Here is a 26,279-nt window from a genome sequence, read left to right on the forward strand (position 1 = left end):
GCCATTACCACTACAGCTACCCCTACCCACCGGAGCCACTGTAGGGATGCTTCCTCCCAACCTCCCCTGTCTGCACCATGGCTCCACTCGGGCTGTGTTTGCAGGAACTGTTCCCTGCAGCCCCAATCACGGTGCTAGGAGCTGTGGGAGCCACGGATGGAAGCTGCAGTGGTTTACATAGCAGAGTCTCTAGAGCAGCAGCACTGAGATGGAAAAAAGGACAAGATGCTGTTCGGACAGGAGAGGGGGTAAGGAGAGACCGTCCTGCTCCTCCCCAGCAGGGTGTCTGCTGTGTGCTCTTCAGACTGCTTGGTTCAGGTTATAAGGGGTTAACTGAGCCTGCCATGAAACAACGCAACACAGGAGCTGTTGCCTGTCCAAGGCCACCGGGTGTGATGTGATCCCCATGCGCCTCTCTCCATCCCGGGCACCGTCTTCACCCTGGCACAGCACCAAAGCAACACCAACCAGTCCCAGCCCCAGCTCCTGCCTCCTCTCCCTGATTGACATCATGCACACATGGATCCATTGTGTTTTCTGCTCAGCTCCAGCCCCAGCACCATCACATGGGCACAAGGGGGACCTTGACACCAGGTGCTGGTAAAGGACATGGCCGTGCCCAGGGGCCCTGTAGTGCCCAAGGCACTGCTCCTGCTCCTCCTGAACCCCTTGGAGCCGGGCCCCAGGGGCAGGGATGGGTCTGGGCCAGCTCCAGAGCAGGGATGAGCACTGGGAGCCTTGCCAGGACCCTTCTGCCAGGCGCTCAGCAGCAGCACCGAGCTGTGACGAAGCCAGCACAGCCCCAGGCACCAGCACAGTGCGGGTTTGAGGTCTGGGCCCTCAGGGGGGGTCTCCAGCTGGGGAGGCACAAGCGGTGACCCTGGGGAGGGCAGGACCCTGCACGGGCAGCAGCTCCCATCAGCACCCTGCACATGGGACTCTGCATGGCCGGTGTCACCTGGCACGGGAACAGCTGGTGTCACTGTGGCTGCAGCACCATCCACCCCACCATGCACCAGCACTGAGTCCCCCAGCACCCCGTACCTGGGAAAGCAGCATGGGGCCCTCCAGGGGGGACTGCATCAGCTGGTTCAGGCACAGGAAGAACTTCTGCAGCGAGCACTGGAACTCGACAGCCTCCTTCCCCTCATAGAGCCTGCAACAGCCAGAGGCACACGGGGACAGGCTTGTGGTGACCGTGGTGACGGGGGTGAGCACCTCGACAGGCAATGCTCTGCTCAGCACCACCTTTGATCCCCATTCACCACACCCCTTGGTGACTGTTCCCACAGCTGTGTCCAGCAGCAGGACCCAGCACAGCCACTGCTGGGCACCAGCACTTGACACGTGCACGGTGACCTGTACCAAAGGCTGCTGCCGCAGGTACCCCCCTCACACGCACTCACATGTGGACTCTTTGGGTTTTAACTAGACTTGTTCACAGCCCTGAAGTGCCAGAGCTCCAGCTCTGGGGTAGCAGCACAAGAGGGATGTGGAGCTGCCAGAGTGAGGCCAGAGGAGGCCATGGGGTGCTGTGAGCTGGAGGATTCCATCAGGAAAATGGGCCCAGCCCTTGGGCCAGTCCCCCCCAGACACTGGGCTCTAAGATCTCCCCTTCAGGAGCCTTCTCTTGTCCAGGCTGCCCCAGCCCAGCTCTCTCAGCCTGGCTCAGAGCAGAGCTGCTCCAGCCCTCGCAGCAGCTCCGTGGCCTCCTCTCATTTACCTGCTCTGCCAGGGAAGGGTCAATGTGGCACCCAAGGACACTCCACTGCAGTCCAGACCACGGCGGGAGCTATTGGGGACCCCAGTGAGATCCCCATGGAGGAGGCCATTGGGGACACTGGGCTGCACAAGCGGGTGGCTGGGGAACAGGGGCAAAGGGGTAGCGCTTGCAGGGCACTGGCGGGGACAGGGACAGGAGAGGGCATGAGCGGGTCCGTGTTGGAGCCGTGGGGGGATTTGGCTCCAGGAACAGGGGCTGAGCAAGGGGCTGTGAGCGGTGACCGGGGTGGTGAGGGGGGGATGTGGCCGCGGGTACCCCCGTGTGTGGGGCAAACTCCGGGGTGACAACAGCACCTCGAGGAAACCCCCCCGCCTGCAGCAGAAGCAGAAGTGGCCGCAGGAACTGGCAGGGAGGAAGCAGTGAATGGGGATGGTGTCACTGCGTGTCACCAAGCCCCAGGGCCCTACCCCAGCCACGGGGGGGCTCGGAGTTACCATGGGGCGCACAGGACAGGTCCTTATGTGGGGATGGGCACGGGAGCTCCACCAATCCCCACCTGCCCTGGTGCTGGTCCCTGGAGGTGCAGTGCAGCATCTCCTGCTCCCAAACCTCCTGCCTGAAGCAGAGAGCCCCTTCCCCAGGCAGTGACCATGGAGCTGCCCACGAGGCTCGGGCTATGAACCTCCTGACCCAACTGAGCTCCCTCCCATCACCCTCATCATCCTGCTTGAGTTGCCAGCGGCTCACCCAGAAACAGAGATGCAGCATCTGCAGCAGCTTACTGTAATTACAGCTAATTCCTTTCAATCGCAGATGTGTGCAAATTGTAGCAGCATTTAAAGCATTTAGAAGATCTGAGGAGCTCTTGTTATTGCGGTTGAGATCGCCAAGATAAAGGGAAGATGAATCAAAGCACTGACTGTCTGCAGGGAGCGCTTTGTGCCAGCACTAACTCACAGGGTTGGGTGCTCCATCTAATTCACTTTCTGTGCCAGCAGCTCTACAAGCTGGGGATTTCCTGTGTGTGACGAGGAGGAAGATCCCTCCATCGGATGCTGGAGCATCCCAAGAGCCCTGGAGCAGCCGCCGGGCCCTGACAGACCCCCTCGGAAGGGCTGCATGGGGCGGGACGGTGATGGGGGGGGCTCGGTCAGACCTGGCAGCAGGAGCCACACGCCCCTGCCAGTGCAATGGAGGAGACAGAGCAGGGGCAAAGGGGGCTCTGAGGGGCCTGAGGCTGCCGGGACCCTCCTCAGCTCCTCCCCATGAGCAAGGCACAGAGCGCGGGTGGGACCACAGCACATCCCAACACCTCTGCGCAGTGCTCAGGACCCAGGGCAGGAGCAGCCCCCTGCTCCCACTGACCACGGGCAGAGACCGCGCCTCCCACTGCTCCCTGGGGACACTTCGGCTTTCGGTGCCGCATATTGGGAATGAAAGAGGAACGTGACTGGCGGCTTCTGGTGATGGGGCAGTCGCGCTTGAGCCCAGCACAGGGCCTGGCTCACCCCCGCCTGCCTGGCACAGCCCTGTTGTGCCATCACGTACTGGAACAGGAACCCCCTCCCCACGGGGAACAAGTGAAACCAGGTCCTGTGAGAGCTCTAGAGGTCCCCAGCATGGAGCTGTGACCTTGTCCTCAGCAGCAACAAGGAGCCATTAAGGCTCCCAGCACCTTATACTGCTTATAACAGAACCACAGACCAGTTTGTGTTGGAAGGGACCTTAAAGCTCCTCCAGCTCCAACCCCTGCCACGGGCAGGGACCCCTTCCACTGGAGCAGCTTGCTCCAAGCCCCTGTGTCCAACCTGGCCTTGAACACTGCCAGGGATGGGGCAGCCACAGCTTCTCTGGGCACCCTGGGCCAGCGCCTCAGCACCCTCACAGGGAAGAGCTTCTGCCTAAGAGCTCAGCTCAGTCTCCCCTCGGGCAGGTTAAAGCCATTCCCCTTGGCCTGTCCCTACAGGCCCTTGTCCCAAGCCCCTCTCACAACCTCCTGCAGAGCTTGCGCTGAGCCAGGACAAGGCAGTTGCTGCACAGGCTCCCCCCCATGCCTGGAGCAGGCACCAGGGATGCTCTCGTGTTACAGGGACCCCTGGGACCCCTCCTGTCCTCCCCTGCAGGCGCCATCGCCAGGGGATGATGCTCAGGCACACAGGGCACCAGCACCAGGAGAAGCGGCACCAGCACTTACTGGGCAAAGAGGTGCCGGGAGCGGACGATGAACTTGAAGACATACTCCAAGGCCTTGAAGGTGCGCAGGAGCAGGTCACAGGGCTCGCCCCGGCTCACCCGCTCCACGTACTGCGTCAGCACCGACAGCAGCTTCCTGTGGGACGGGACACGTGTGGCCAGGGCTCAGCCAAGCAGCCTTTGGAATGGCCACTGAGCCGTGGCTCAGCTCCCACCGGCACTCCCCACTCTCCATCCCCATCCCTCCCCGTTTCCACTGTCCCATCCCCATCCCTCCCTGTCCCTGCTGTCCCATCCCCATGCCCCGGCCGCCGGGTACCCACTTGTATGCGAGTGTGGCACTGAAGTGCTGGCGGATGTAGGCCTCCAGGATGGTGTTGAAGTGCTGGAACTTCCTGTCAGCCACCAGCCCCACGATGAAGACCTGGGGGCAGGGGGTACGGCTCGGGGTGAGCAGCAGGGTGCTAGGACATGGCCCCACACAGGGGCTGCTGGGGGCACCACAGCCCCTGCCCGCCCTCTGCTGCCAGCATGGGCAGAGCTCTGAGGTGGAAAGCCCAAAGTGAGCCTGAGCCCAGCGGCCACAGGACACTTCATGGGCAGCTGGGGCAGAGCTCAGACCATCACCAACCCATGCATTGTGTCCTCCAGCAGCTGCTCTGACCCCGACCCTCCCTTGCTCCCATCTCTCGGGTCACTCTTGTCTTGGTGCAGCAGAAACACCTTTGGCTGTTTCTGGGGTTGTCCGCTGTAGGGACAGTGCCCAAGAGAGCCACAGCCCTGCCCACGCTGGGTCAGCCGGGCTCTATGGGCCCAGGGCACTGTGGTGGAGCCAGGGGCAGTGCATAGCTCTGAGCACTGGTCAGGTCAGTGATCTGAGACAAACTCGTCCCAGTTTGACCCGAGCCCGTCCTGCACAGTCAGTGGGTCAGAGCCACTCTCACCCCACGTGGGGATGTGGGTCCCACTCACCAGGGCGTCAAAGACAAGCGTGTCATAGACATCAGTGTCTGAGTGCTCCATCATGATGGAGAACAAGGCATCCAGCGTGTCCTGCAGGAACTGTGCGAGACAGGAGGGCTGTGAGCACAGGAGCAGGGAGGGGAGGAGGCGGGAGGGCAGATCCCGGCACGGGGAGTGGGGAAGGTCCCAGCTGTACCTTGATGACCTCCCCTCCATCCACAGTCATCAGCTTCTGGAGGTTCTCGGAGAGGAGGCTGGGCTTGGAGCGCCACTTGAGCAGCCCCAGGAGATTGACTGCAGGAGGAACGGGAGCATCAGCACAGCTTCACCGGCTCCAGACATGGGCCGGCCTCCAGCTCCCAGTGCCACCCTCAGTGCCAAGGACAGCCAGAGACCCAGGGAAAGGCCCCATCCCAGGGGATGCGGTGCTGCTCCATGCGGGGGGAATCATGGACTGGTTTGCGTTGGGTTTAAAGCTCATCCAGCTCCAACCCCTGCCACGGGCAGGGACCCCTTCCACTGAAGCAGCTTGCTCCAAACCCCTGTGTCCAACCTGGCCTTGAACACTGCCAGGGATGGGGCATCCAGCCAGGAAGCCGCAGCTTCCCACAGCGGCTGCTGCAGCCCTGAGGCAGGAGCACGCCTGGAACACTTGGAGCCTGATGTTGTTTGTTCCCTTTCCTCTGCCTCGGAAAACTAATGTGCTGCTGAGGCAGGAGGGCTCAGGAGACCAAAGAGCCAAAGAGAACTCTCACCCAAATGAGGAGAGAAAAATAAGGAACCCTCTGAATTACAGCCTGGAGCAATGGAGACACAGAGCTGCAGCACAGCACATCCCAACACCCCATCAGAGCAGTGCTGGAGCAGCACAGCGAGCCCGTGCATCCCCAACCACTTCAGCTGGTACTTCAGTGCTCTTCATTCCAGCTCTGCTGGCGTTCCCAGCATCCACATGCAACTGGAGCATCCCGGTGTGGCTCCCGGCCTCCAAGAAGCGCAGCCCAGAACTCAGGACTCACCGTTCTGGGTCAGTTTGGTGGAGCAGATGACTGTGGAGATCTGGAAGCTGTCCCGGGCAGACACGGTCAGGCCGGACGCGCCGCTGCTCACACGGAAGGAGGAGCCGGAGAGGAGCCTGGGCTCAGATGGGCTCCGCACCGAGGGCAGGGCCAGGTAAGCGCTGGCATCCTCCAGCTTCCTGCTGTCCCCCTGCAGGGCAGAGCACGGCTCGCACTGGGCAGCCCCACAGGAGCCCCATGGGATGGGATCTGACCCCACGTCATGTCCCCATGCAGAGCAGACCAGGGCAGGGGATTGGCAGAGGCACACATGGGTGATGGTGGCTCCCACTGACAGCATCCTCATGGATGGGACGTGGAAGCAATCCCAAGGGATGGTAGAGCCCAGTGCAGGCAGCGCAGGGTCTCACCCAACATCAGCCCCAACAGAGCATCCCACAGAGCTGTTCCCTGCCCATGCTCTGCTGGGACCACTGACCAGAATGATGCTGCATCGCAGCCAGTGGCATCCCAGGAGGGCACAAGAAGTGGCAGCTGGTGACAAGGAGGAGCCTGGGGCCGGGAATGAAGCCCACGGCGGAGCCATGCCGCAGGGACAGACATGCAGCTGGACACCAGCCAGTCCCATGGCATCGCCAGCAGCATCCCAGTGTGGGATGCTCCTGCCACCAGCGCCAGCCAGGGTCTCTCCATGGCGGCAGAACAACCTCTTTGTGCCCCTGCTCTCCAACTGAAGAACTAAGAAGAGGTAACACCCGGGAGGACTCACTGTGGACGTGTGGATGGCCCGAGGGCCGGACCCGGCTGCAGCTGCGCTGCTCGCCTGCGGCTCGGTAACGGGGCATCCCCGCGCCCCTGCTGGAGCCCTCCCTCTGGAATGCTCCCTGCTGACGGTCTCATGGAGAGCACGGAGCTGCTCGCTGCTGGCTGCTCCTGGAGCCCCGCACGGCTCCCGAGGGCGGCTCAAGCCGGCGCGTTACGGATCGGAACGAGATCGGGAGCTCCGAGGGGCTAAAGGCACGGAAACAGCCAGCGCGGGGAAGAAGGAGCTTCCCCCGCTCCGGGATGAGGACGCTGCTGAAGGCGCCGGGTCAGGGAGGGCAGCGACAGCCCTCCCAAGGGACAGCACCGAGGCGGCGCCGCAGGGGCTGCCCCCGGCGGCAGCGGCAGGTCCCGGCGGCGCCCGGTGCTCCTGCGGCAGCGCGGGACGGGGGGGACGGGACCGGGTCTGCAGCCAGGGCAGCACCTAAAGAACTGGGGGGGCTTGGCCCGAAAAGAGCATGGAGGAGCGGCAGGACAACAGCTTCACACGTGCTGAGCTGCTCTGGAGCCAGGCTGAGAGCCGGGGGGAAAGAAAGCTCTGAGGAGACCTTGGAGCCGCTCCCAGTTCCTGAAGGGGCTACAAGGAAGATGCCAAGAGGGAAACGCTGTGATGAAGAGGAAGAATTTCTCCATCAAACTCTTGGAGGTGCTGGCTGGGGCTCAGCTGCCGCAGCAGCACTGAGACAGATCTGCTCACCCCAGGAAGACGCAGGGCTCAGGGAGGGAGATGGGTCTAACCTGGGAAACTGGTCACATCGCCAGGAACAGCAGAGAAACCTGAGCTAAAACCAGAGCAAGCGAGGGTCTGGGGAGGGAAGGGCCCGTCCTGGGGAGGATGGAGCCCCACGGCCAGTGAGGGGCTGAGGTGGTGCCACGCACGGTGAGGACGTTCCGAGTTCAGCCTTGTCATGGGGACCAGCTCAGACCTCCCATTCCCCAGACCCAGTCTGGGATGGGGGAACACCAAGGCAAGCAAGGGACACCAAGGCCGGGGGGGGCAGTGCTTGTGAGGCCATTCACACTCTGGCATCGGAGTGTGTTTTCCAAATGAATGGCAAGTTTTCCTTCCCCACATTCTCCCTCTGCTCTCCCAGAGGAAAACCCAAGCAGTTCCACAGGGATCACCACTGGTGAAGCCAGGCAATGTGCAGCAGATACCTGCCTGCGGATGTTCCCTCCCACATCACCTACATCCACTCTGTTACCAAGGACAGAAAGGACAGGAGGGAGGCAGGGAAGGACTGAGAACCCTTTGGGGAACGCTGGGTATGTGTCACCAGCACGGCGGCTCCAGCAGGGACCTGAACACAGCCTCAGGGAGGCAGCTGCCCCCTGAGGCATCCCCACATCAGTGGGGGTCTGTGTCCCCATCTGTGTGTGTGTCCGTGTGTCTGTGTTTGTGTCCCCGTACCTTGTACAGGACCAGGTCGTGCTCCCCATCGTGCAGTGTGGTGCCATCTGCTTGTACCAGCTTCACGAAGGCCATGGAGAAGATCCGCTCACTTTTGTCCTTGGCTGAGACAGAGAATGGGGTGAGGAGGAGCTCAAGGGCAGAAGCACTGCATGGGCAAGGAAAAGCTTCTGCCTGAGAGCTCATCTCAGTCTCCCCCCTGGCAGGTTAAAGCCATTCCCCTTGGCCTGTCCCTACAGGCCCTTGGCCCAAGCCCCTCTCCAGGTTTCCTGTAGCCCCTTCAGGCCCTGGAGCTGCTCTCACAGCAGCTCCATGGCCTCCTCTGGCCTCGCTCGAGCAGGAATTCCCAAACCAAGAGTACACTCACAGTCACTAGAGGAGCGGTGCCGGAAGGTGAATCTCAGGTGGGTCTTGTGGACATCCTCAATGGGAACAGCAATCTGGGAGAGTAGATGGAGCCTGTGTGAGGAGCTGCCCGGCTGGGCAAGGTCCCTCACTGACACCCAAACCCCACGCTCCCCGTTGAGCCAGTGGTGCTGAACAGCCCCCAGTGCTGTGCAGGGCTGGTGCTGCACGGCCACAGGCCCACGGGGAGCAGCTGCAGTGCTGCAGCACCAGGGATGCAGCACCCAGCGTGGGGTCTCTGGGTCCTCGGGACACTGGCAGCATCTTCCTGAGCTGGGGACCCTGAAAATCACCCGTGATGGGGACCCCCCGCAGCAGCCGGGTCCTGCTGCCCCTGGCCCCAGGACAAACCTTCACTGTCTCCATCCAGTGCTGATGCCGCTGCTGGTAGTAGACCACAGAGCGGTACTCGCTGGTCGGCCTGACCCCCGCACCGGGGTAGATCATGTTCTGCAGGGGGGCAGAGCATGGTCAGGCCTTGGTGTCCCCCTCAGCCTTTGCTCACATCTCAGAGTCCTGCCTGAGCCCCCCAGCACTGCTGCCCCTTCACCACTCCCCCCCAGCCAGCACAGAGGCATTCTTCCTCTGTCCCATCCCAGCCAGGTTCAGAAGGCAGCAAAAGGCTTCCCCATCCCCATCCCATCACCTCCACTGCCCTGGGAAGGGCATTTTCAGGGATGCAGAAGGAGGTGGGGCTGCCCATGGGACCCTCAGCAACCCACAACCTGTCCCGCAGGGGCCAGCTGGGAATTATGTTTGAAATGGAAGGAAACAGCCTGGAAGAACAGGCAATGAACAGCCCTGGGGCAGGGAACAGGGTCTGAGCCTCCCGCATCCTCCTGAACCCCCCCGATCCCTCCCTCCTGCCTCTCCCATCGATGGAGAGCTGGGACATCCTATCCCCAGGGGCTGCGGGGTGGCCGCAGGTTCTGGCTCTCCCCATGGACAGGAGGATTTCCTCTCTATCCCTTTCCAGCACTTTCACGGAGCTTTATTCTCAAGGGCAGCTACAGGGGCTCCAGTAACCAGAGAGGCTGCCCCAGTAACCAAAGGGGGTGCTCCAGCTGGTCCGTGCTGGCACCGGCACTGGCACCAATGTACTAAGAGCCACTGCCCGCGCCCAAAGCAGAGCCATGGGCACAGCCCTCGTGCTCCAGCCTGTACCTGCAGCACGTGTCCCTCCTCGTCGCACACGCACACCGTCACCTCCACGTTCTTCTGCGTCTTCTTGCTGCCCTTGTCGAACTCACCCTGCACCAGTGTCAGGTAGATGTCGTTCCGGACGTCTCCTGGGGCAGCCACAGCAAAACCCACGCGGAACTCAGGATCACACAGGAATCACAGCACGGGGTGGGCTGCAGGGACCTTAAAGCTCACCCAGCTCCAACCCCTGCCACGAGCAGGGACACATTTCACTAGAGCAGGGTGCTCCAAGCCCCTGTGTCCAACCTGGCCTTGAACACTGCCAGGGATGGGGCAGCCACAGCTTCTCTGGGCACCCTGGGCCAGGGCCTCAGCACCCTCACAGGGAAGAGCTTCTGCCTTATCTCCAACCTGACCTTTCCCTATTTCAGTTTGAACCCATCACCCTTGGTCCTGTTACTACAGTCCCTGATGAAGGTCCCTCCCCAGCACCCAAATGTGGCTCCTGTGTTTCCCTTCTCCAGGCAGACGCTCTCATTAACAGCTCTGCACACCCAGCATTTCTTGTGGGCTGGAAGCAGCTTGTGGCACCTGCCCATAACCAAACCCCTCCAACCCCAGGCACAATGCAAGGGGCTTTCTCTCACTTGCATCCCATTTCTTTACTACAGTGTGAGGCTGGGAATGTCTTTGCTGGGAACTTTACATCAAGGGTTGCAAAGGAGGGTACCAGGGAGCTGCTGGAAGCCCAGAGCAGTGAAGGACACAAGTATTTAACAGGGATTTGATTCCCTGTGCAAACCCCACATCATTATCGCTGCCTTTCCCTTTAGCTCCTAATAGAAGCTACAAATGGTTATCAGCAACTCCAGCAGCTCCAGGGGCACAGCTCCATCAGTGCGGCCGGGTCCCTCTGCAATGGGGCTCCCCACAGCCCAGGCTGAGACCCCAGAGCCCCCCCGCGGTCCCCCGCCGCCGCTGCTTGCCTGGCATGATGACCTCGGGGTAACCCAGCTTGCGCGCCAGCACCGTGCTGCGGTCCACGAGGTGCGGGTGCTGCTTCCGCACGTGGCTCATGTCCCCCCACAGCACCTTCAGCGACAGCCAGAACCCTGCCCAGGCCAGAGGTGGGACATCAGCCCCAGGGCCTGGGCCGGCTCATCCCCATTCGGGCCCAGTCACCAGCCCTGCCAGGTCCTGCCTCAGCCTCAGCTCCCAGTGACCAACCCCAGTGGCTGGGACAATCCCTACATGGGGCTCCACATGCATCCAGCACCAAAGCACATACCCATGCCTGCTGCCATGTCAGCATCCCTGTGCCGGCAGCGTGGCATGGGGGACACTGGGGACATGAGAGACATGGGGGCTCTACCTTGTCCCTTGTGGTTGATGTCCTTCCCCTCCACCGCTTTCCTGATCATGTTGTGAAGAAAATCGTTGTCAGCAGTGGCCCTGTGGACATCAGGGAGCAGTGATCTGGGAAGGGCCCCTCCGGGTGCCCCCCACGCTGCTGCCCACAGCCAGGCACCAGCACCCAGAGCACCCTGAGTCCCACTGGAGCCCCTGAACCTGCCCCGGGACTCACAAGTGCACGGGGATGAAGTGCTGCTTGTCCTCGTCGCTCTCACACTTCCCCCTGATGATGTCCGTGATGTCCATCACTGCAGTGCACAGAGGTGGTGGCACTGGGTGGCTGCCATGGGTGACACAGACCCAGCACCAGGGTCCTCTGTGCAAAACCCTCCCAGGAGCAGCACCCAGGGCAGTTGTGCCATGGAATCATAGAACCAGCCAGGGTGGAAAAGAGCTTTAAGCTCATCCAGTCCAACCAGCACTGGCCACCACTAACCCCTGGCATTGAGGCCTCATCTCCACAGTGTGTGAACACTCGCAGGGACGGTGACTGCAGCCCTGCTCTGGGCAGCCTGTTCCAATGCCTGAGCACCCTTTGGGAGCCCCATGGAGCTGGGTGGCCAAGGGGGGTTCTGAGGGTGCTGGGTTGGGCAGCGCTGGGGGGCTCTCCCCAGCAGACCTGGCTGCGGCCGCTGCCCTCACCCGAGATGCCGAAGGGGCGGCGGAGGCCGGTGCTGAGCTTGCGGCTGTGGCTCTCCCGCAGGTCCATGCGCCCCACCCGGATGATCTGGCACACCAGGAGCAGCCTCTCCCGCTGCAGGTCCTTACTGCCCAGGTCCTGGGGGGAACAAGGGGCTGCGTGAGCCTGGCACGGGCAGCACCGCATGGGGATGTGCCTCGGCCGGCACTGGGTGACTGTGGGGTACCCAGGACATGAAGCAGGGGGTGCAGTGCCCACGCACTGCATCACCCCAAACCCAAGGGATGGGGACAATGGGTTGGTGGAGACCAGCGGCCTCATGGGGCGCCCCAGCCAGGCAATGCCCTGGGAGGGAGCAGGTCTGATATAGGCAGGGCTTGGTGGGGTGGCCACAGGCTCCAGCTCCCGTGGGGGACAGGTCCTGTGGGTGCTGCCCTGTGCGAGAACCTTCCATGGGGCTGGAGCATGGGGCAGGGTCGCGCTGCAGCGCATGGTGTCACGACAAGAGCAGCGAGCAGAGGCAGAGGCGGCAGAGCCGGGGGAGCTGGACCTGCTGATGCTGCTCTTAGCAAAGACCTTCCTGGCTCATCCGTGTATCCACGGCTCCTCCCGGCCCTCACAAGGGTCAGCTCAGCCCAGCCCTACTGCCGCAGCAGGCAAAATGCTGCCTCAGCACCTCCCACTGCACAGGAGCTGCTGCGGAGAGGGACGGAGCGGGAATGGGGGTGAGGACACCCAGAAACCAGCCACTGGGCCGGGGGGCTGCAAGGGCAGCCTCATGGTGAATGCCTCATCCTGGTGCCAGGAGTGGGGTCTGTGCAGATACAACAGGAGAAATGAGCGGCATAGAGAGAGCAGCACGAATGCGGCTGCTTACAGGGGACATGGGCTGCAGTGGAGCCTCAAGGGACCTGTGCATGGTGCGGAATGCAGCACCAGCAGCACCAACACCAGCACTGGCAACAGCAACAGCAGCACCAGCACCGGCAGCAGCAGCACCAGCACCAGGGAGGGTGCGCTCACCGTGAAGATGACCCTGAGGTTGTTGAGCAGCTCAATGTCCTGGGGCACCCCGGTGCTGGCCCAGCGGATCACATAGTTCTCACTGCGAGGGAAAGTGATGGAGTGAGGAGTCCATGGAGGGGACCGGGCACCAGGACCGCAGAGCTGGGGCTCAGAGTCCCTGTGCTGGATGAGGCTGCCAGCACCAGCCCATGAGCAAACACCACGACAGGGGCTGGAGCCCTTCAGCAAGGCAGTGCCCGTCCCCTGCCAGCTCCCACCACACACAGGGACCGGCTGCTCCAGCGGTACCTGGGGCCGGCACAGGCCGGGGACCCCGCGGGGTGCCGGGGCCGGGTCCCACCTGACGAGGCGCTGCTGGGCCGGGTCGTAGAGCGCCAGCAGCAGCTGCGCCTCCTCCCCGATGCTGCACACGAAGTTGCGCACGCAGAGGTAGAGGCTGTGACAGGGGGACGCGGCCGGGCGGGCACTGCAGCCCAGCACGATCTGCTGCGGGCTCTGCGGGGCACCGGGCTGTTAGCGCCCGGCACGGCCCCATGGCACAGCCCTGCGCGGGGCACCGTGCCAGGACCTCACCATCTCCTCCTGGATGCGCTGCGTGACGGTCTGCGCAGCCTTCCTGTGCGCCTGGAACAGGCTGATGACACTGGTCCTGTCGGGGTCCAGGATGTTTTCATCCTCATCCCGCACCACCAGATCCAGCGCGAGGATCCTGCAGGGGATGGGATGGGGAGACATGGGTCTGTGCATCCCACTGGGACCTGCCTGCCCACTCATGGGCATGGGGAATGAGGGTGCAGGACAGAGGGTGATGGGTCCCCACGAGCAGCAGATCCATGGCAAGGGGACAAGAACCAGCAGCACCAGGCACTAGCCTCTGGCTCGGTGCCTTACACAGCCACCAGCACGCTCACTGACCACCACAGGGCAGTGGGGACACTGCAGCAGAGGGGTGACCCCCAGTCCCCCTCTGCCCCGTCCCCACTCTCACTTGTTGCCGTAGTCGATCTTGCTGGTCACCTCCTTCTTGAGCTGCAGGAGCTCGTCCTTGGGCAGCGTCCCAGAGAGCAGCTGTGAGCGCCGCTCCATCAGCTCACACATCATCTGCCTCACACGACCGTACCGCTCCATTTGCCCTGCCTGTGGCAGCACCCACGTCACCTCTGTGCCCTGGTGTCCCCAGGCCCCACATCCCCCCACTGCTCACCACATAGAGCTGCTTCCAGATGGTGGCCCACTCCCGCAGCGTGGTGGTGATCTCCTGCACCATGGGCATCTCGGTGGGGACCACGTTCTCCTCCGTCCTGGGGAGGGGCACAGGGAGCCTGGAGCCCTGCGGCACCAGAGATGGGCACCACCACCCACAGCCGTGCCTGTGCCCGTGCCCGGTACCTACCCCCTGCGCTCCACCACGGCACCCTTCAGGTGGATGAGCGAGGCCGGGAAGATGCCCTAGGGGAGCCAGAGCTGTCAGCAACCACCCCGTGTTAGGAGATGGGCCGCGGTGGGTGCTCCCTGCACCAGGAGCGGGGGTCCCACAGAGGGTCCCAGCCTGGCCACGTCACAGGGTGCCCGGTGCGTGTCCCCAGCAGGGACACCACAAACACCACCGTGCCTGCATCTCCCCAGCAGCCCTCACCTACCCAGGCAGCCCTGTTCCTGAGCGAGTACCCGCGGTACCAGCCTGCCAGGGAGAGAAGGGGATGGTGTCAGCGAGGCTCAGGGTGCACAGGGCAGGGGCAGGGTTAGGGAGCCCCTTACCCTCGGAGGCCTGCAGGATGTGCACTGTCTCCCCGATGTGCAGCGCAAGGTGATGCTCGCTTGTGCGGGGGAAGTTCCACACGGCTGCAGGAGAGGGGAAGGCAGCCATGGGGGGCCCCACCTCGGATCCCTCCTCACCCCAGGCCCTGTGCACAGTGTCCGTTGGGGCATCCCATGGGCAGCCCCACCACGGGAGGTAGCACCAGCCCAGTGAGCATCGCTCAGCCCCCAGACATGGAGCAAGGTCCCAACCCCACACAGACGGGGTGAGACCCCCAGGCAGGCACGGAGCAGGATGGGAGGGACCCTGGTCCCTGCAGCACAGGGAAAGCAGGAGCGTGAATGGGGCCGCGCTGGAGCAGGCTCCGTGAGCTGCACCCGCCGCGCTGTGCTTGCGCTGCCGCTGTTCCTGGCGGCGGAGACAGCGACAGCTCTGCCTGGCGGAGCCAGCGCGGGCTTGGCCGCAGCACGGCGGGGTCAGTCCCCTGCGGCCGTGCCGGACCCCCCTGGGACACAGCCTGTGCCCAGCCCCAGCCAAGGCCCGCTCCTCCTGAGACACCCCCAGAGCCGCCGGGATCCCTCGCGCTGGCCACAGCACGCCTGGAGCACCGGGAGTCCTGAGGTGCCACGGGACCTCCCGCCCCTCTGTCCTGCCCACGGGGACCAGCACCCAGCGCCCAGCCCCTTCCCACCCCCAGGCCCAGCTAGGGCAGGATTCCACCAGGCACAAGCGGGACCCAGCCCCAGCACTGCCCAGGACCCCGCGGGCTCAGCCCTGACTCCGGTGCTGCCGCAGAGCATGGGCAGGGCACGGGAACGGCCCCGACCAGAAACGGGAAGAGGAACAGGGCTGCACGGCCAGTGCGGGGAAGGGAGCGAGTGCTCACACAGGACTGGGGTAAGTTAGAGGTGGCTCCGGGGCCCCCAGACACTGCTTCAAGAGCAGCTCATCCGTGTGCCAACAACTGCCTTAACACACTGAGCATCCCTCGGGTGGAGGCTTCTGCTCCCCAACAGGCTGAGCCCAACCCAAAGCTCTGCAGGGATCCTGTGCCAAGCCCCTGCCCCACAGCTCTGCCCAGCCCCACTCAGCCCCACAGCTCTCAACAGCTCCCCATCCCACCCAGCACCAGCCCTGCTCAGCCCCACAGCCCCCCACAGCTCCCCATCCCAGCCAACACCAGCCTTGCTCAGCCCCACAGCCTCCCACAGCTCCCCACAGCTTTCCATCCCACCCAGCACCAGCCCCACAGCTCCCCACAGCTCCCCATCCCACTCAGCATCAGCCCTGCTCCAGGGACATGAGTGCTGCCATCACCAGCCTTTCTCAGCCCCGTGTCCTGGGTCCCCATCACCGACCCTACAGCCCCCCACTGGCTCCGGGGTTCATTCTTGCCCCAGCATCAGGGGCACACGGTCCCCGCCTGCACCCCCACACCAGTCACTATCGCCCAACCACCATCACCCACCGTGTCTCAGCGCACTCCAGCGGGGCCACGGGGTCACTGTCAGCACCTCCCAGCCCCACACCCCTCCAGGGAGCCCAGAGAAGCTGTGGCTGCCCCATCCCTGGCAGTGTTCAAGGCCAGGTTGGACACAGGGGCTTGGAGCAAGCTGCTCCAGTGGAAGGGGTCCCTGCCCATGGCAGCGGTTGGAGCTGGAGGAGCTTTAAGGTCCCTTCAACCCAAACCAGGCTGGGACACCACGATGCGGTGACTCACCCACGCCGTACTTCTCCTCCTTGGTGGGCAGCCACGGGGCCATGGCCGGGGCTGTGGAGACCAGGCACGGGGTGGCCGTGGGTTCCTCCTGCCGCCACGCTGCTCCCGGGTCACGTGGGGCTCACCGGCTTGTGCAAACCTCCGGTTCCTCAGCACACGGAGCGGGGGCTCCGGAGCCCACCCAGACCGTGCTGAGTGATGGGGATGGAGCCCTCAGGGCACCGCCATGCACCCCCCAAGGGCCTGGGTTCTGATGGGTCTCTGGTGCTGACCACGGGGTGCGATGGGGCTGCTGGCCCTGGGTGATGCTGCTGCATCATGAGACTCTGCAGCTGAGCACCGCTGCCAGGGCCCGGCAGAGCAGGACACGGGGCTGGAGCAGGGAGCAAGAGCAGCTCCAGTCAAGAAGCACAGGGATCTCTGGGCTCAGACCACAGAAGCCCAGACTGTGTTGGAACGGACCCTAAAGCTCCTCCAGCTCCAACCGCTGCCATGGGCAGGGACCCCTTCCACTGGAGCAGCTTGCTCCAAGCCCCTGTGTCCAACCTGGCCTTGAACACTGCCAGGGATGGGGCAGCCACAGCTTCTCTGGGCACCCTGGGCCAGCGCCTCAGCACCCTCACAGGGAAGAGCTTCTGCCTAAGAGCTCAGCTCAGTCTCCCCTCTGGCAGGTTAAAGCCATTCCCTTTGGCCTGGCCCTGCAGGCCCCAGTCAGAAGTCCCTCCCCAGCCACACTGCTCCGGATGAGCACTGCTGGGACACGGTCTCAGCCTCGCCACCTGGGGATGCCCCCTCCCATCCGTCGGTGCACCGGCCTCAACAGTGCAAGTGCCGGCGGGGTGCACAGCAGCGCCCAGGGCTCTGTGTGCCGGTGCCCAGCCCTGAGCTCTTGGCAGCACCGGGATGCTGAGTGAAGCAACAGTTCAGCATCAACCACTTCCTTCCTCCTGCCGGCTGCACACCCGCTGGCCACGGGGATCGGATGCTTGCCCCACACCGGCGCTGGCCAGGCCCTCTCCCCCTGCACGGCCACAGGAGCCCCGGCCCCCAAGACCTGTCCTGGCCAGGCTGCTGCTCTCTCACCTGCATCAGAGCCTTGAGGCAGCTCCAGGCTCCTTCCCTGTGCTGACCTCCCCCCAGCCCGAGCCTGCTTCTCTGCCTGGCTCCAGAGCAGAGCTGCTCCAGCCCTTGCAGCATCTCCATGGCCTCCTCTGGACTCGCTCCAACAGCTCCACGTCCCTCTTGTGCTGCTGCCCCAGAGCTGGATCAGGACTGCAGGGGGGGGTCTCCCCAGAGCACAGCAGAGGGGCAGGATCCCTTCCCTGCGCTGCTGCTCACGCTCTGGGGGTGCAGCCCAGCACACAGTGGGGGTCTGGGCTCAAGCACTCACTGAAGCCGGGTCATGGGGAGCTCCTCCTCACCCAACACCCCCAAGTCCTCCTCCCCAGGGCTGCTCCATCCCTTCATCCCCCAGCCTAGGTTTGTGCTGCTGACTGCCCTGACCCAGGGACCTTGCACTTGGGGAGCTGCGGCTGGAGCCGGTGCGAGGGACAGCGGGGCAGAGCAGTAACCGGTAACTGCAGCCAGGCCCAGAGCATCCCTTCCCGCCGGCGGCCCGGGATCCCGGACACCTCCCAGCGGCTTCGGGTGCCGAAGTCCCGGGGCCCGTAAGGAACCGCCTGGTCCCTGCCCGCTGCCCCCGCACCGGCGGGAGCTCAGTGCCCGGGCCGAGCCGTTGCCGGTCTGGCAGCTCCACCTGCCGGCCCCGCCGCTGCATGCCGGGAGCCACCGCGAGCGGAGAGCGCCCGCTCCGGGCGTGGGTCCCGGGCACCGGATGTACAGCCCCAGTACCATGACGCTCGGACCGGCAGGTGGATGTCCAACACCGGAACTGGGATAACTGGACCGGCACCGGAACGCTCGGACCGGCACTGGGATGCCCGGCACCGGGATGCTCGGAGCGGCACCAGGATACCACCGCACCCAGGGCCGGACCGCGCCCCAGGCCGGCGGCGGAGGAACGGCGACGGGGGAGCGCGCCTGGCGGTAGGGCTCGGTGCGGGTTCCAAGAGAGATCGCGCCGGGATCGGGTCCATCCGGTCACTCCGATCACACACGCACCGGAGCGCGCGTCCAACGGCAGTTGGGCTCCGCCCCTGGGCGCTGATTGGCTTCCGCTGGCAGGGACACGTGACGGCGGCGCCGTCACCTGACCGCCTCCCGAGGCTGGGCCTGAGGTGGCGGTGGCGCGCGCAGGTGAGCGGTGACCGGGACGGGCCCGAACCGGAGCCGGAGCCGGAGCCGGAGCCGGAGCCGCGGCTCGGGAGGGCTGACCGGGGGCACCCGGCCCCGACCCGTCCGGTCCCGGTACTCTGTGCCCCGTCCGGTCCGCTCCGTCTCTCACTGCTTTCCCCCCGGCCCTGCCCGGCCCGTGCCGTTCTGTCCGTCTGACGGGATCGGCTCCGGGCTGTCCGCGTGCCTCCGAGGTGTCCGCGCTGCTCCGCGCCCCTGCCCGGTCCCCGTACATAGCCCGTCGCGGTTCCCCACCTGCGTTCCCCTGGTCCGCACACCCCAGCCGGCTTCCCTGCCCGGTCCCTTCTGCCCCGCAATTCCCCCCCCCGGTGTAACGGGCCGGTGGGCAGCACCGGGCTCCTCCGAGGGACGTGGGCGAGGGGGGATCAGCCCCGGCCCTTCCCGGCCACGCTCCACCTCCCCACCCCTGCAGCTTTGGCGCCGCGTCCTCGCCATGGCCGGCAACGGGGCCCCGGGGTCCGCGCCCCGGCGGAACGGCCCCGGCCCCGCGCTGGAGAAGGAGGAGGATGAGGAGGAGGAGCCGGCGCTGGGCTGCGGTGGCGACCTGGAGGTGAACCCCTACGATGGGCTGCCCTTCTCCTCCCGCTACTACGAGCTGCTGCGGCAGCGCCGGGACCTGCCCGTCTGGACCACCAAGTACAGCTTCATGGAGCACTTGGAAGGCAACAGCGGCATCGTCCTGGTGTCCGGGCCCCCCGGCACCGGCAAGAGCACCCAGGTGAGCAGGGCCGTGTTGTGGTGCCTGCGTGGTGGGACCCCAGCACAGGGATGCTCTGCCCGTGGTGCTCCTTCCCCCCATGGCATCATCTGGCTTGGGGGCACAGAGGGTGCGAGGCCCCACAGGCACTGTGCCCAGCAGCGTGCCCTGCGGTGAGCCCGGTGTGGGGCTGCTGCAGAGCCTGGCGGTGCCAGGATGTGCCAGGGCAGGCGCTGCGGCCCCAGGCAAAGCCTCGGCACGAGCCAGGAGCAGGGCACAGGACCGGGATGTGGCTGCAGGGCTGGGGTGCTCCTGGGAGCTGGTTCTGTTGACAGCCCTGGGGCAGCATCGGAGACAGCGGCAGGCAGACTTTGGCCAGGGGAGGGATTTGCTGTGAGCTGCCGGAGCCGCGGGGCTGGGTGCGCTCTGGGTGCTGCGTGGCAGCCACCAGGCTCGGGGCTGTGGGTGTTGGCTCCAGGGCCCTGTGCCCAAACCACCTCCCGTGGGTGTGATCCCGTGGCACCAGCCAACCACAGGGTGCCAGATTTCAGGACTGAAGCCTTTGTGCAGGGCCTGGCCTGGGCTGGTCCTGGGGCTGAGCTGCCTTTGGGACATCCCTCCAGTGCCACCGTGCCCTGAGCAGCCCAGGGGACATGGCTCCATCCATGCAGAGCAGCTGATCCCACACATTGGTGCCCCAGCACCTCTCAAACGTGGTGTTCCCACCCAAAATGGGAAGAGGTGATGCACAGGCTGAGTCCCTTCCCCATTATCATGGCCAAGAGACATCCACATGGCGCCGGGACAGCCCTGCACTGCCTGGCGGGTGCTTGGGCAGTGGCTGCTTCTGGGCGCTTCCTGCCCCATCCCTCACGTGGGGTTTCCTGGGGCACTGTGTGGTCCCTCTGGTCCCATATGAGGATGCTCGAGCCCCTGCCCTAGACCTGCAGCTGCTGCAGGGTCTGGGTCTCATGGAGCTGGCCACTGACACTGCCCAGGACAGGCACATTGCTCCACTCCAGCTCCATCCATGCCATCCATATCCGAGCATGGTGGGACCTGCACCCGTGCCCTTGTCCAACCGGCTGCTGCTGGCCACAAGTTAGAGCACGCTCTGAAGGACATTGTCCAAGTGCCTCTCAAGCCCTGCCACGCAGGACCTGGAGGCTCTGCTCTGGCTTTGGCCACACGCACCCCCAGCCCTGTTTTCCCTGGGGAGGTGGAGGCAGAGCTGTTGTCCCGTGTCCTTAATGCAAGAGCTGGGGCCATTGTGTGCTGTAAGGAGGCAGAAAGCTGCAGGCATGGTGGGAGGAGGTTCTGGGGCTCATTTGCAGGTTGTTGGGGTGCAGAAGTGACAATAACAGAGAGGGGAAAGTCCTGCCTGGACTGTTGGGTGTGCCTGGATGGCCCCAACAGCCAGATCCCTGGGGACTGCCCCGGGTGAGGTATTGGAATAGGTGTCCTAGAGAAGCTGTGGCTGCCCCATCCCTGGCAGTGCTCAAGGCCAGGTTGGACACAGGGGCTTGGAGCAAGCTGCTCCAGTGGAAGGGGTCCCTGCCCGAGCAGGGGTTGGAGCTGGAGCAGCTTTAAGGTCCCTCCCAACCCAAACCAGGCTGTGATTTAAATGACTCGAGCACAGCGGGCGCTGCTCCATGATGAGGATGGGAAGGGAGCGTCCTGGTGCTCGGGGCCGTGGCCACACTGTCCCGGTCCCTGAGCAGCTTCCTCCTCGCTGCAGATCCCGCAGTGGTGCACGGAGTACGCCCTGTCCCTGCAGTTCGCCCATGGGCTGGTGGCCTGCACCCAGCCCCACAGCCTGGCCGCCCTCAGCCTCTCCCTGCGCGTGGCGGACGAGATGGACCTGAACCTGGGCCACGAGGTGGGCTACTGCGTGCCCCATGAGGACTGCTGCACCACCGAGACCATCCTCAGGTACTGGCCCTGGGGCCTGCACCACGGCACCGGTTACACCATGCTCTAATCCTGCTGAGCGCCGGCTGCAGGGTAATCCCTTAATCCAGCCTGGCCTGGTTGGGAGTGCCGGGGGGGCCGGTGGCCGCGGGGGGGGCTCCTGCTGGAAGGGGAACATGGTGTGTGCCGGATGTCACTGACGGGTGGTCCATGGCAGGTACTGCTCAGATGAGATGCTGCTGCGGGAGATGACGTCGGACCCGCTGCTGCGGCAGTACGGGGTGGTGGTGCTGGACGAGGCGCAGGAGCGCACGGTGCCCACGGATGTGCTGCTGGGGCTGCTCAAGGACGTGCTGCGCCAGCGCCCCGCACTCAAGGTGGTGGTGGTCACCTCACTGGCTATGGAGGAGCGGCTCCGCACCTTCTGCGGGGACCCCCCTGTGGTGCGGGTGCCGGCACGTGGGGACCCCCCGGCACTGCTGTACCAGGACCCGCCGGCTTGCGGCCGCATCACCGCTGCCTGCCAGGCAGTGCTGGACATCCACCGACGGCAGGAGGCTGGCCACATCCTGCTCTTCATGGCCAGCGAGCAGGTCAGGGCCACCATGGCTTGCAGGGGGGCCTCTGTGACACGGGGCAGGGAAGGGTGTGGGGACAGGACAAGGGGAATGGCTTTAACCTGCCAGAGGGGAGAGTTGGGTGAGGTGAGAGGCAGAAGTTCCTCACTCTGAGGGAGGTGGGACACCGGGGAAGGAATTGAATGGAGAAGCTGTGGCTGCCCCATCCCTGGCAGTGTTCAAGGCCAGGTTGGACACAGGGGCTTGGAGCAAGCTGCTCCAGTGGAAGGGGTCCCTGCCTGTGGCAGGGGTTGGAGCTGGAGGAGCTTTAAGGTCCCTTCAGCCCAAATCCTGCTGGGATTCCATGACCACTCTCAGCTCTGTGTGGGGAGCCCCAGGGATGCAGGAGCTGCTTGGGGTTAAGCTGCAGGAGCTGGCCTCTGCTGTGAAGGGTCCATGCAGGCGCAGGGCCCCGCTCAGCTCTGTCCCTATCACAGGAGATCACCGAGGCCTGCAGTGCCCTGCGGAGCGAGGCAGCCGCGCTGCACCCAGGGCTGGGCCCGCTGCTGGTGCTGCCGCTGCACCCCGGCGTGGGCCGTGCTGCCCAGAGGCTCTATGAGGGGCTGGAGGAGGGCAGCCACGAGCGCCGCGTCGTCGTTACCCACGGGCTGGCCGAGGCCTCCTTCTCCATGGGTGGCATCCGCTTCGTCATCGACACCGGCCTGGAGCTGCGCAGCGTGAGGAGCGGGATGGGATGGGGCGGGATGGGGGGACAGACCATGGTGATTCTGGGGAGGGAACAGCATGGAAGCATTGGTCTGGGTCATCTGCTCAGTCCAGACCCAGGCTGGGGATGCTGTGCAGGGCATGGGACCTGGCCCAGGCCTTGGCGGCTGCACCAACAGGATGGAGGGGCTGGGGAGCAGGGGAGGCTCCTCTGTGCAGGTCCCTTCTCACCTCCCCTGTGCTTCAGGTCTACAACCCACGCATCCGGGCAGAGTCCCAGGTCCTGCGGCCCATCAGCAAGAGCCAGGCACAGTCACGCATGGAGCGAGCCGTCGGCAGCCCCCCAGGTGAGGCCTCAACAGCGCCTAAACCCGGGGAGCTCCATCCCTCCGGGGGTTCCGGCGCTGCCGGCACAGGCTCACGGCCCCTCTCCCCAGGCACCTGCCTGCGCCTCTACTCAGAGGCCTTCTACGAGCAGCGGCTGCCGCCCGGCCCTGCACCCCACGTCAGCGAGACCAGCCTCAGCCGCCTCGTGCTGCTGCTCAAGCGCCTGGACATCGCCGACATGGGCCAGTGCGACTTCCTTGACCGGCCAGGTACTGCCTGGGGCTGGCAGGGGCCAGAGCCGTGGCCACGACCCTGCCTGCAGCCTGGCTTGTCCTGGGGAGGGGCTGGAGGGTCCTGTGGGTGCAGGAGGGGGATGGGGGGGCTGGCTGGTGCTGCAGCCACTGACCCCACCGCAGCCCCTGAATCACTGATGCAAGCGCTGGAGGACCTGGATTATTTGGCTGCCCTGGACGACGACGGGAACCTGTCGGAGGTGGGGATCATCATGTCAGAATTCCCGCTGGACCCTCAGCTGGCCAAGGCGCTCATCGCATCCTGCGAGTTCGACTGCGTGGAGGAGATGGTCAGCCTGGCCGCCATGCTCACCGGTACCGTGCGGGAGGGCTGCAACCCCCAGGGCCAGCTCTGGCCGGGGCAGTGCTGGGGACCCATGGTAACATTCCCTCTGCTCCGTCCCAGCCTCCCCCTGCTTCCTGCCGCCTGCCACGCACATGGAGGAGGCCGTGGCCATGCACCGCCGGGCCCTGCTGCACCCAGATGGAGACCACTTCACCCTCATAAACGTCTTCAACGCCTTCCAGCAGCGTGAGTGCGGCACCGGGGTGTCCTCAGCTCCCCCCTCTGTGTCCCCAGCTCACTCTTGTATCCTGAGTCTCCTGCTCCTTTTGGGACCAAACCCTGCAGCCATATTCGTGACCCCTCCAGTGCCCACCCCAGCTGCAGGAGGGTCCCAGCCTAGGGCCCTCCTGTCTGCTTGGTCACTGTCCCCTCTGCATTGAGGGGATGTAGCCTGTGGGAGCTGCAGTGTCCGGTTTCATGGCCCAGGACCGCCCAGCCCAGCCAGGCCACCCGCTGGGGTCTCTTCTTGCCCAGCCACGTCCCCAGGGTGCTGAACCTCTTCCAATGGTGCTGTCACCACGATGCTGTCCTCACTGTCCCCATTGGTGCTGTCCCTGTGGTGCTGCCCTCACTGTCCCCACGGTGCTGTCCTGCAGATGAGGCGGACGAGGGCTGGTGCCGCAAGCACGCGGTGAGCGCAGCTGCACTGCGGCTGGCCAGCATCGTGCGCGCGGAGCTGCTGGAGGTGATGCAGCGCATCGAGCTGCCCGTGTCCCCCCCTGCTTTCGGCACCAACGCCAATGTGCACAACATCCAGAGAGCCCTCATCTCCGGATACTTCCTCAAGGTGGGACAGGGGCTGCCGGGTCCGGCTGTGGGACAGGTGGGGGGTAATTCCATCCCCGCTCCCATCCCATGTGCTCCGCAGGTAGCCCGGGACATTGACGGCTCTGGCAACTATGTGATGCTGACGCACAAGCACGTGGCCCACTTGCCCCCCTCCTGCTGCTACCTGCTGCGGCAGCCCCCCCGGCGCCTCCCTCCGTGGGTGCTCTACCACGAGTTCACCATCTCGCAGGACAACTGCCTGCGCGTGGTCTCAGAGATCCAGCCCCAAATGTGAGCACCGGGGGATGAGGAGCTGGCCCCGGAGTGCGGCAGAGCCCTGGGACCCCCCCGGGTCACTCCTTGTCCCTGTCCCGCAGGCTGGTGGCGCTGGCACCCCAGTACTACCTGAGCAACCTCCCGCCCAGTGAGAGCCGCGACCTGCTCATGGCGCTGAGGGAGGAGATGGCGGCTGCGGAGGACGCGCCGGCAGTGCCCTCGCCGCTGGGAGCAGCGCCCGGTGGTGGGGATGAGGATGAGGATGAGGACAAGGAGGTGTGTGTGCTGCAGTGAGCCGCAGCCGCCGGAGCCCCGCGTCGGGGCTGCCTGCGCTTGGCCGGGACCCCGGGGAGCAGGGAGCCCCGGGGGGGGCCGCGGTGCTGACCCCATCCATCACCGGGAGGTACGGGCCGGGCTGCGGCTGCCGCAGCAGCAGCAGCACCGCGGGCACCGGGACCGGCCCCGGAACAGAGCCCAGGCCGGGGAGTGCCGGCGCCGAGGAGTCGTGCAGGGAACCCTCGGCTCCATCAGCCCACGTTTTCCGGGGGCTGCCGTGGGGCTGGGGCCGTCCCGTGCCCCCCGTACCGGGGGAGCAGCGCCAGGGGCCGCTCGTGGGTCTCTCCTGTATAAAGTTCTGCGACCTTTGCTGCCGGCCTCGTATCCATCCCGGCATCACGGGGCAGGGTCCCGCAGCCCGCCCCGGGGCTTTCTGACCGTGCGGGGCCCGCGCCCTGCTCCTGCCGCCTCCGCCGCGGCCGCTGACGCGCCGAGGGCAGCCCTGGCCTTTGGCCCGGGTCTTCCCCACCGCGGGCGCGCCTCTTCTGCAGAAACGGAGGGGAAGCTGCGGCCGCGGGCGGGTGGGAGTGGGAGGTGCGCCCGGTGCATGCATCCGGTGAGCGCAGCCAGTGTGTGCATCCAGTGTGTGCATCCAGTGTGAGCTTCCAGTGTGTGCATCCAGTGCTGAGGATCCAGTGCTGAGAATCCAGCATGTGCATCCAGTGCTGAGGATCCAGTGCTGAGGATCCAGTGTGAGCATCCAGCGTGCACACCTGGTGACTGCATCCGGTGTGAGCACCCAGTGACTGCACCCAATGTGTGCATCCAGTGTGAGCATCCAGCTCCTGCTCCCTGGGATTGGGTGAGGGTGCTCCGCCACAGTGAGGAGCCCACATCCCACCCAAGGTCCCCTTCAGCTTTCCAGCAGTCAGAATCACAGAATTGGACTGGCTTGTGTTGAACGGAAATTAAAGCTCATCCACTCCCAACCCCTGCCCAACAGGCAGGGACCCCTTCCACTGGAGCAGCTTGCTCCAAGCCCCTGTGTCCAACCTGGCCTTGAACAATGCCAGGGATGGGGCAGCCACAGCTTCTCTGGGCACCCTGGGCCAGCGCCTCAGCACCCTCACAGGGAAGAGCTTCTGCCTAAGAGCTCATCTCAGTCTCCCCTCTGGCAGGTTCAAGCCATTCCCCTTGGCCTGTCCCTACAGGCCCTTGTCCCAAGCCCCTCTCCAGGTTTCCTGCAGCCCCTTTAGGAGCTGGAGCTGCTCTAAGGTCTCCCCTTCAGGAGCCTTCTCTTGTCCAGGCTGCCCCAGCCCAGCTCTCTCAGCCTGGCTCCAGAGCAGAGCTGCTCCAGCCCTCGCAGCATCTCCGTGGCCTCCTCTGGCCTCGCTCCAACAGCTCCACGTCCCTCTTGTGCTGCTGCCCCAGAGCTGGATCAGGACTGCAGGGGGGGTCTCCCCAGAGCACAGCAGAGGGGCAGGATCCCCTCCCTGAGCTGCTGCTCACGCTCTGGGGGTGCAGCCCAGCACACGGGGGGGTTCTGGGCTCA

The 26,279-nt window shown here is 64.9% G+C and overlaps 2 protein-coding genes across 2 annotated transcripts in view; one reads left to right on the forward strand and one right to left on the reverse strand.

Moving 5' to 3' along the window:
* The window catches only part of LOC308227902 (dedicator of cytokinesis protein 2-like), a 48,570-nt gene extending 32,240 nt beyond the window's left edge, over positions 1–16,330 (reverse strand). The window contains exons 1-23 of the mRNA XM_080630825.1: positions 16,238–16,330; positions 14,517–14,600; positions 14,399–14,439; positions 14,152–14,207; positions 13,963–14,059; positions 13,747–13,895; positions 13,332–13,467; positions 13,099–13,253; positions 12,756–12,837; positions 11,735–11,870; positions 11,265–11,340; positions 11,052–11,131; positions 10,666–10,791; positions 9,701–9,825; positions 8,888–8,986; positions 8,499–8,571; positions 8,132–8,235; positions 5,899–6,088; positions 5,076–5,173; positions 4,889–4,978; positions 4,240–4,340; positions 3,918–4,052; positions 1,045–1,156 (exon numbers count right to left, since the gene is read on the reverse strand). Of these exons, the coding sequence (XP_080486951.1) occupies positions 1,045–1,156; positions 3,918–4,052; positions 4,240–4,340; positions 4,889–4,978; positions 5,076–5,173; positions 5,899–6,088; positions 8,132–8,235; positions 8,499–8,571; positions 8,888–8,986; positions 9,701–9,825; positions 10,666–10,791; positions 11,052–11,131; positions 11,265–11,340; positions 11,735–11,870; positions 12,756–12,837; positions 13,099–13,253; positions 13,332–13,467; positions 13,747–13,895; positions 13,963–14,059; positions 14,152–14,207; positions 14,399–14,439; positions 14,517–14,600; positions 16,238–16,280 (2,388 nt within the window). The 5' untranslated portion in view covers positions 16,281–16,330. The remainder of the gene's footprint in view (positions 1–1,044; positions 1,157–3,917; positions 4,053–4,239; positions 4,341–4,888; positions 4,979–5,075; positions 5,174–5,898; positions 6,089–8,131; positions 8,236–8,498; positions 8,572–8,887; positions 8,987–9,700; positions 9,826–10,665; positions 10,792–11,051; positions 11,132–11,264; positions 11,341–11,734; positions 11,871–12,755; positions 12,838–13,098; positions 13,254–13,331; positions 13,468–13,746; positions 13,896–13,962; positions 14,060–14,151; positions 14,208–14,398; positions 14,440–14,516; positions 14,601–16,237) is intronic.
* A 2,152-nt stretch (positions 16,331–18,482) lies between these two features.
* On the forward strand, positions 18,483–25,049 carry DQX1 (DEAQ-box RNA dependent ATPase 1). The gene is made up of 12 exons (XM_080624446.1): positions 18,483–18,493; positions 18,963–19,268; positions 20,986–21,179; positions 21,376–21,751; positions 22,213–22,452; positions 22,689–22,788; positions 22,879–23,037; positions 23,185–23,376; positions 23,468–23,593; positions 24,004–24,194; positions 24,276–24,466; positions 24,553–25,049. Exons 2-12 carry the CDS (start codon positions 18,984–18,986, stop codon positions 24,743–24,745), a joined length of 2,247 nt encoding a protein of 748 aa, XP_080480572.1. The 5' UTR covers positions 18,483–18,493; positions 18,963–18,983; the 3' UTR covers positions 24,746–25,049.
* The last annotated feature ends 1,230 nt before the right edge of the window (positions 25,050–26,279 follow it).

Source organism: Psittacula echo, assembly GCF_963264785.1.
Source record: "Psittacula echo genome assembly, chromosome: 1".
NCBI classification, from domain to species: Eukaryota; Metazoa; Chordata; class Aves; order Psittaciformes; family Psittacidae; genus Psittacula; species Psittacula echo.

What these genes read in the sequence shown, in the direction of transcription:
- DQX1 (XM_080624446.1), top strand. Translation starts at nt 18,984, where the DNA reads ATGGCCGGCAACGGGGCCCCGGGGTCCGCGCCCCGGCGGAACGGCCCC. An exon ending in TCTTCATGGCCAGCGAGCAG is followed by an intron (nt 21,752 to 22,212) that starts GTCAGGGCCACC and finishes TCCCTATCACAG; the next exon opens with GAGATCACCGAGGCCTGCAG. An exon ending in TCTCCGGATACTTCCTCAAG is followed by an intron (nt 24,195 to 24,275) that starts GTGGGACAGGGG and finishes TGTGCTCCGCAG; the next exon opens with GTAGCCCGGGACATTGACGG.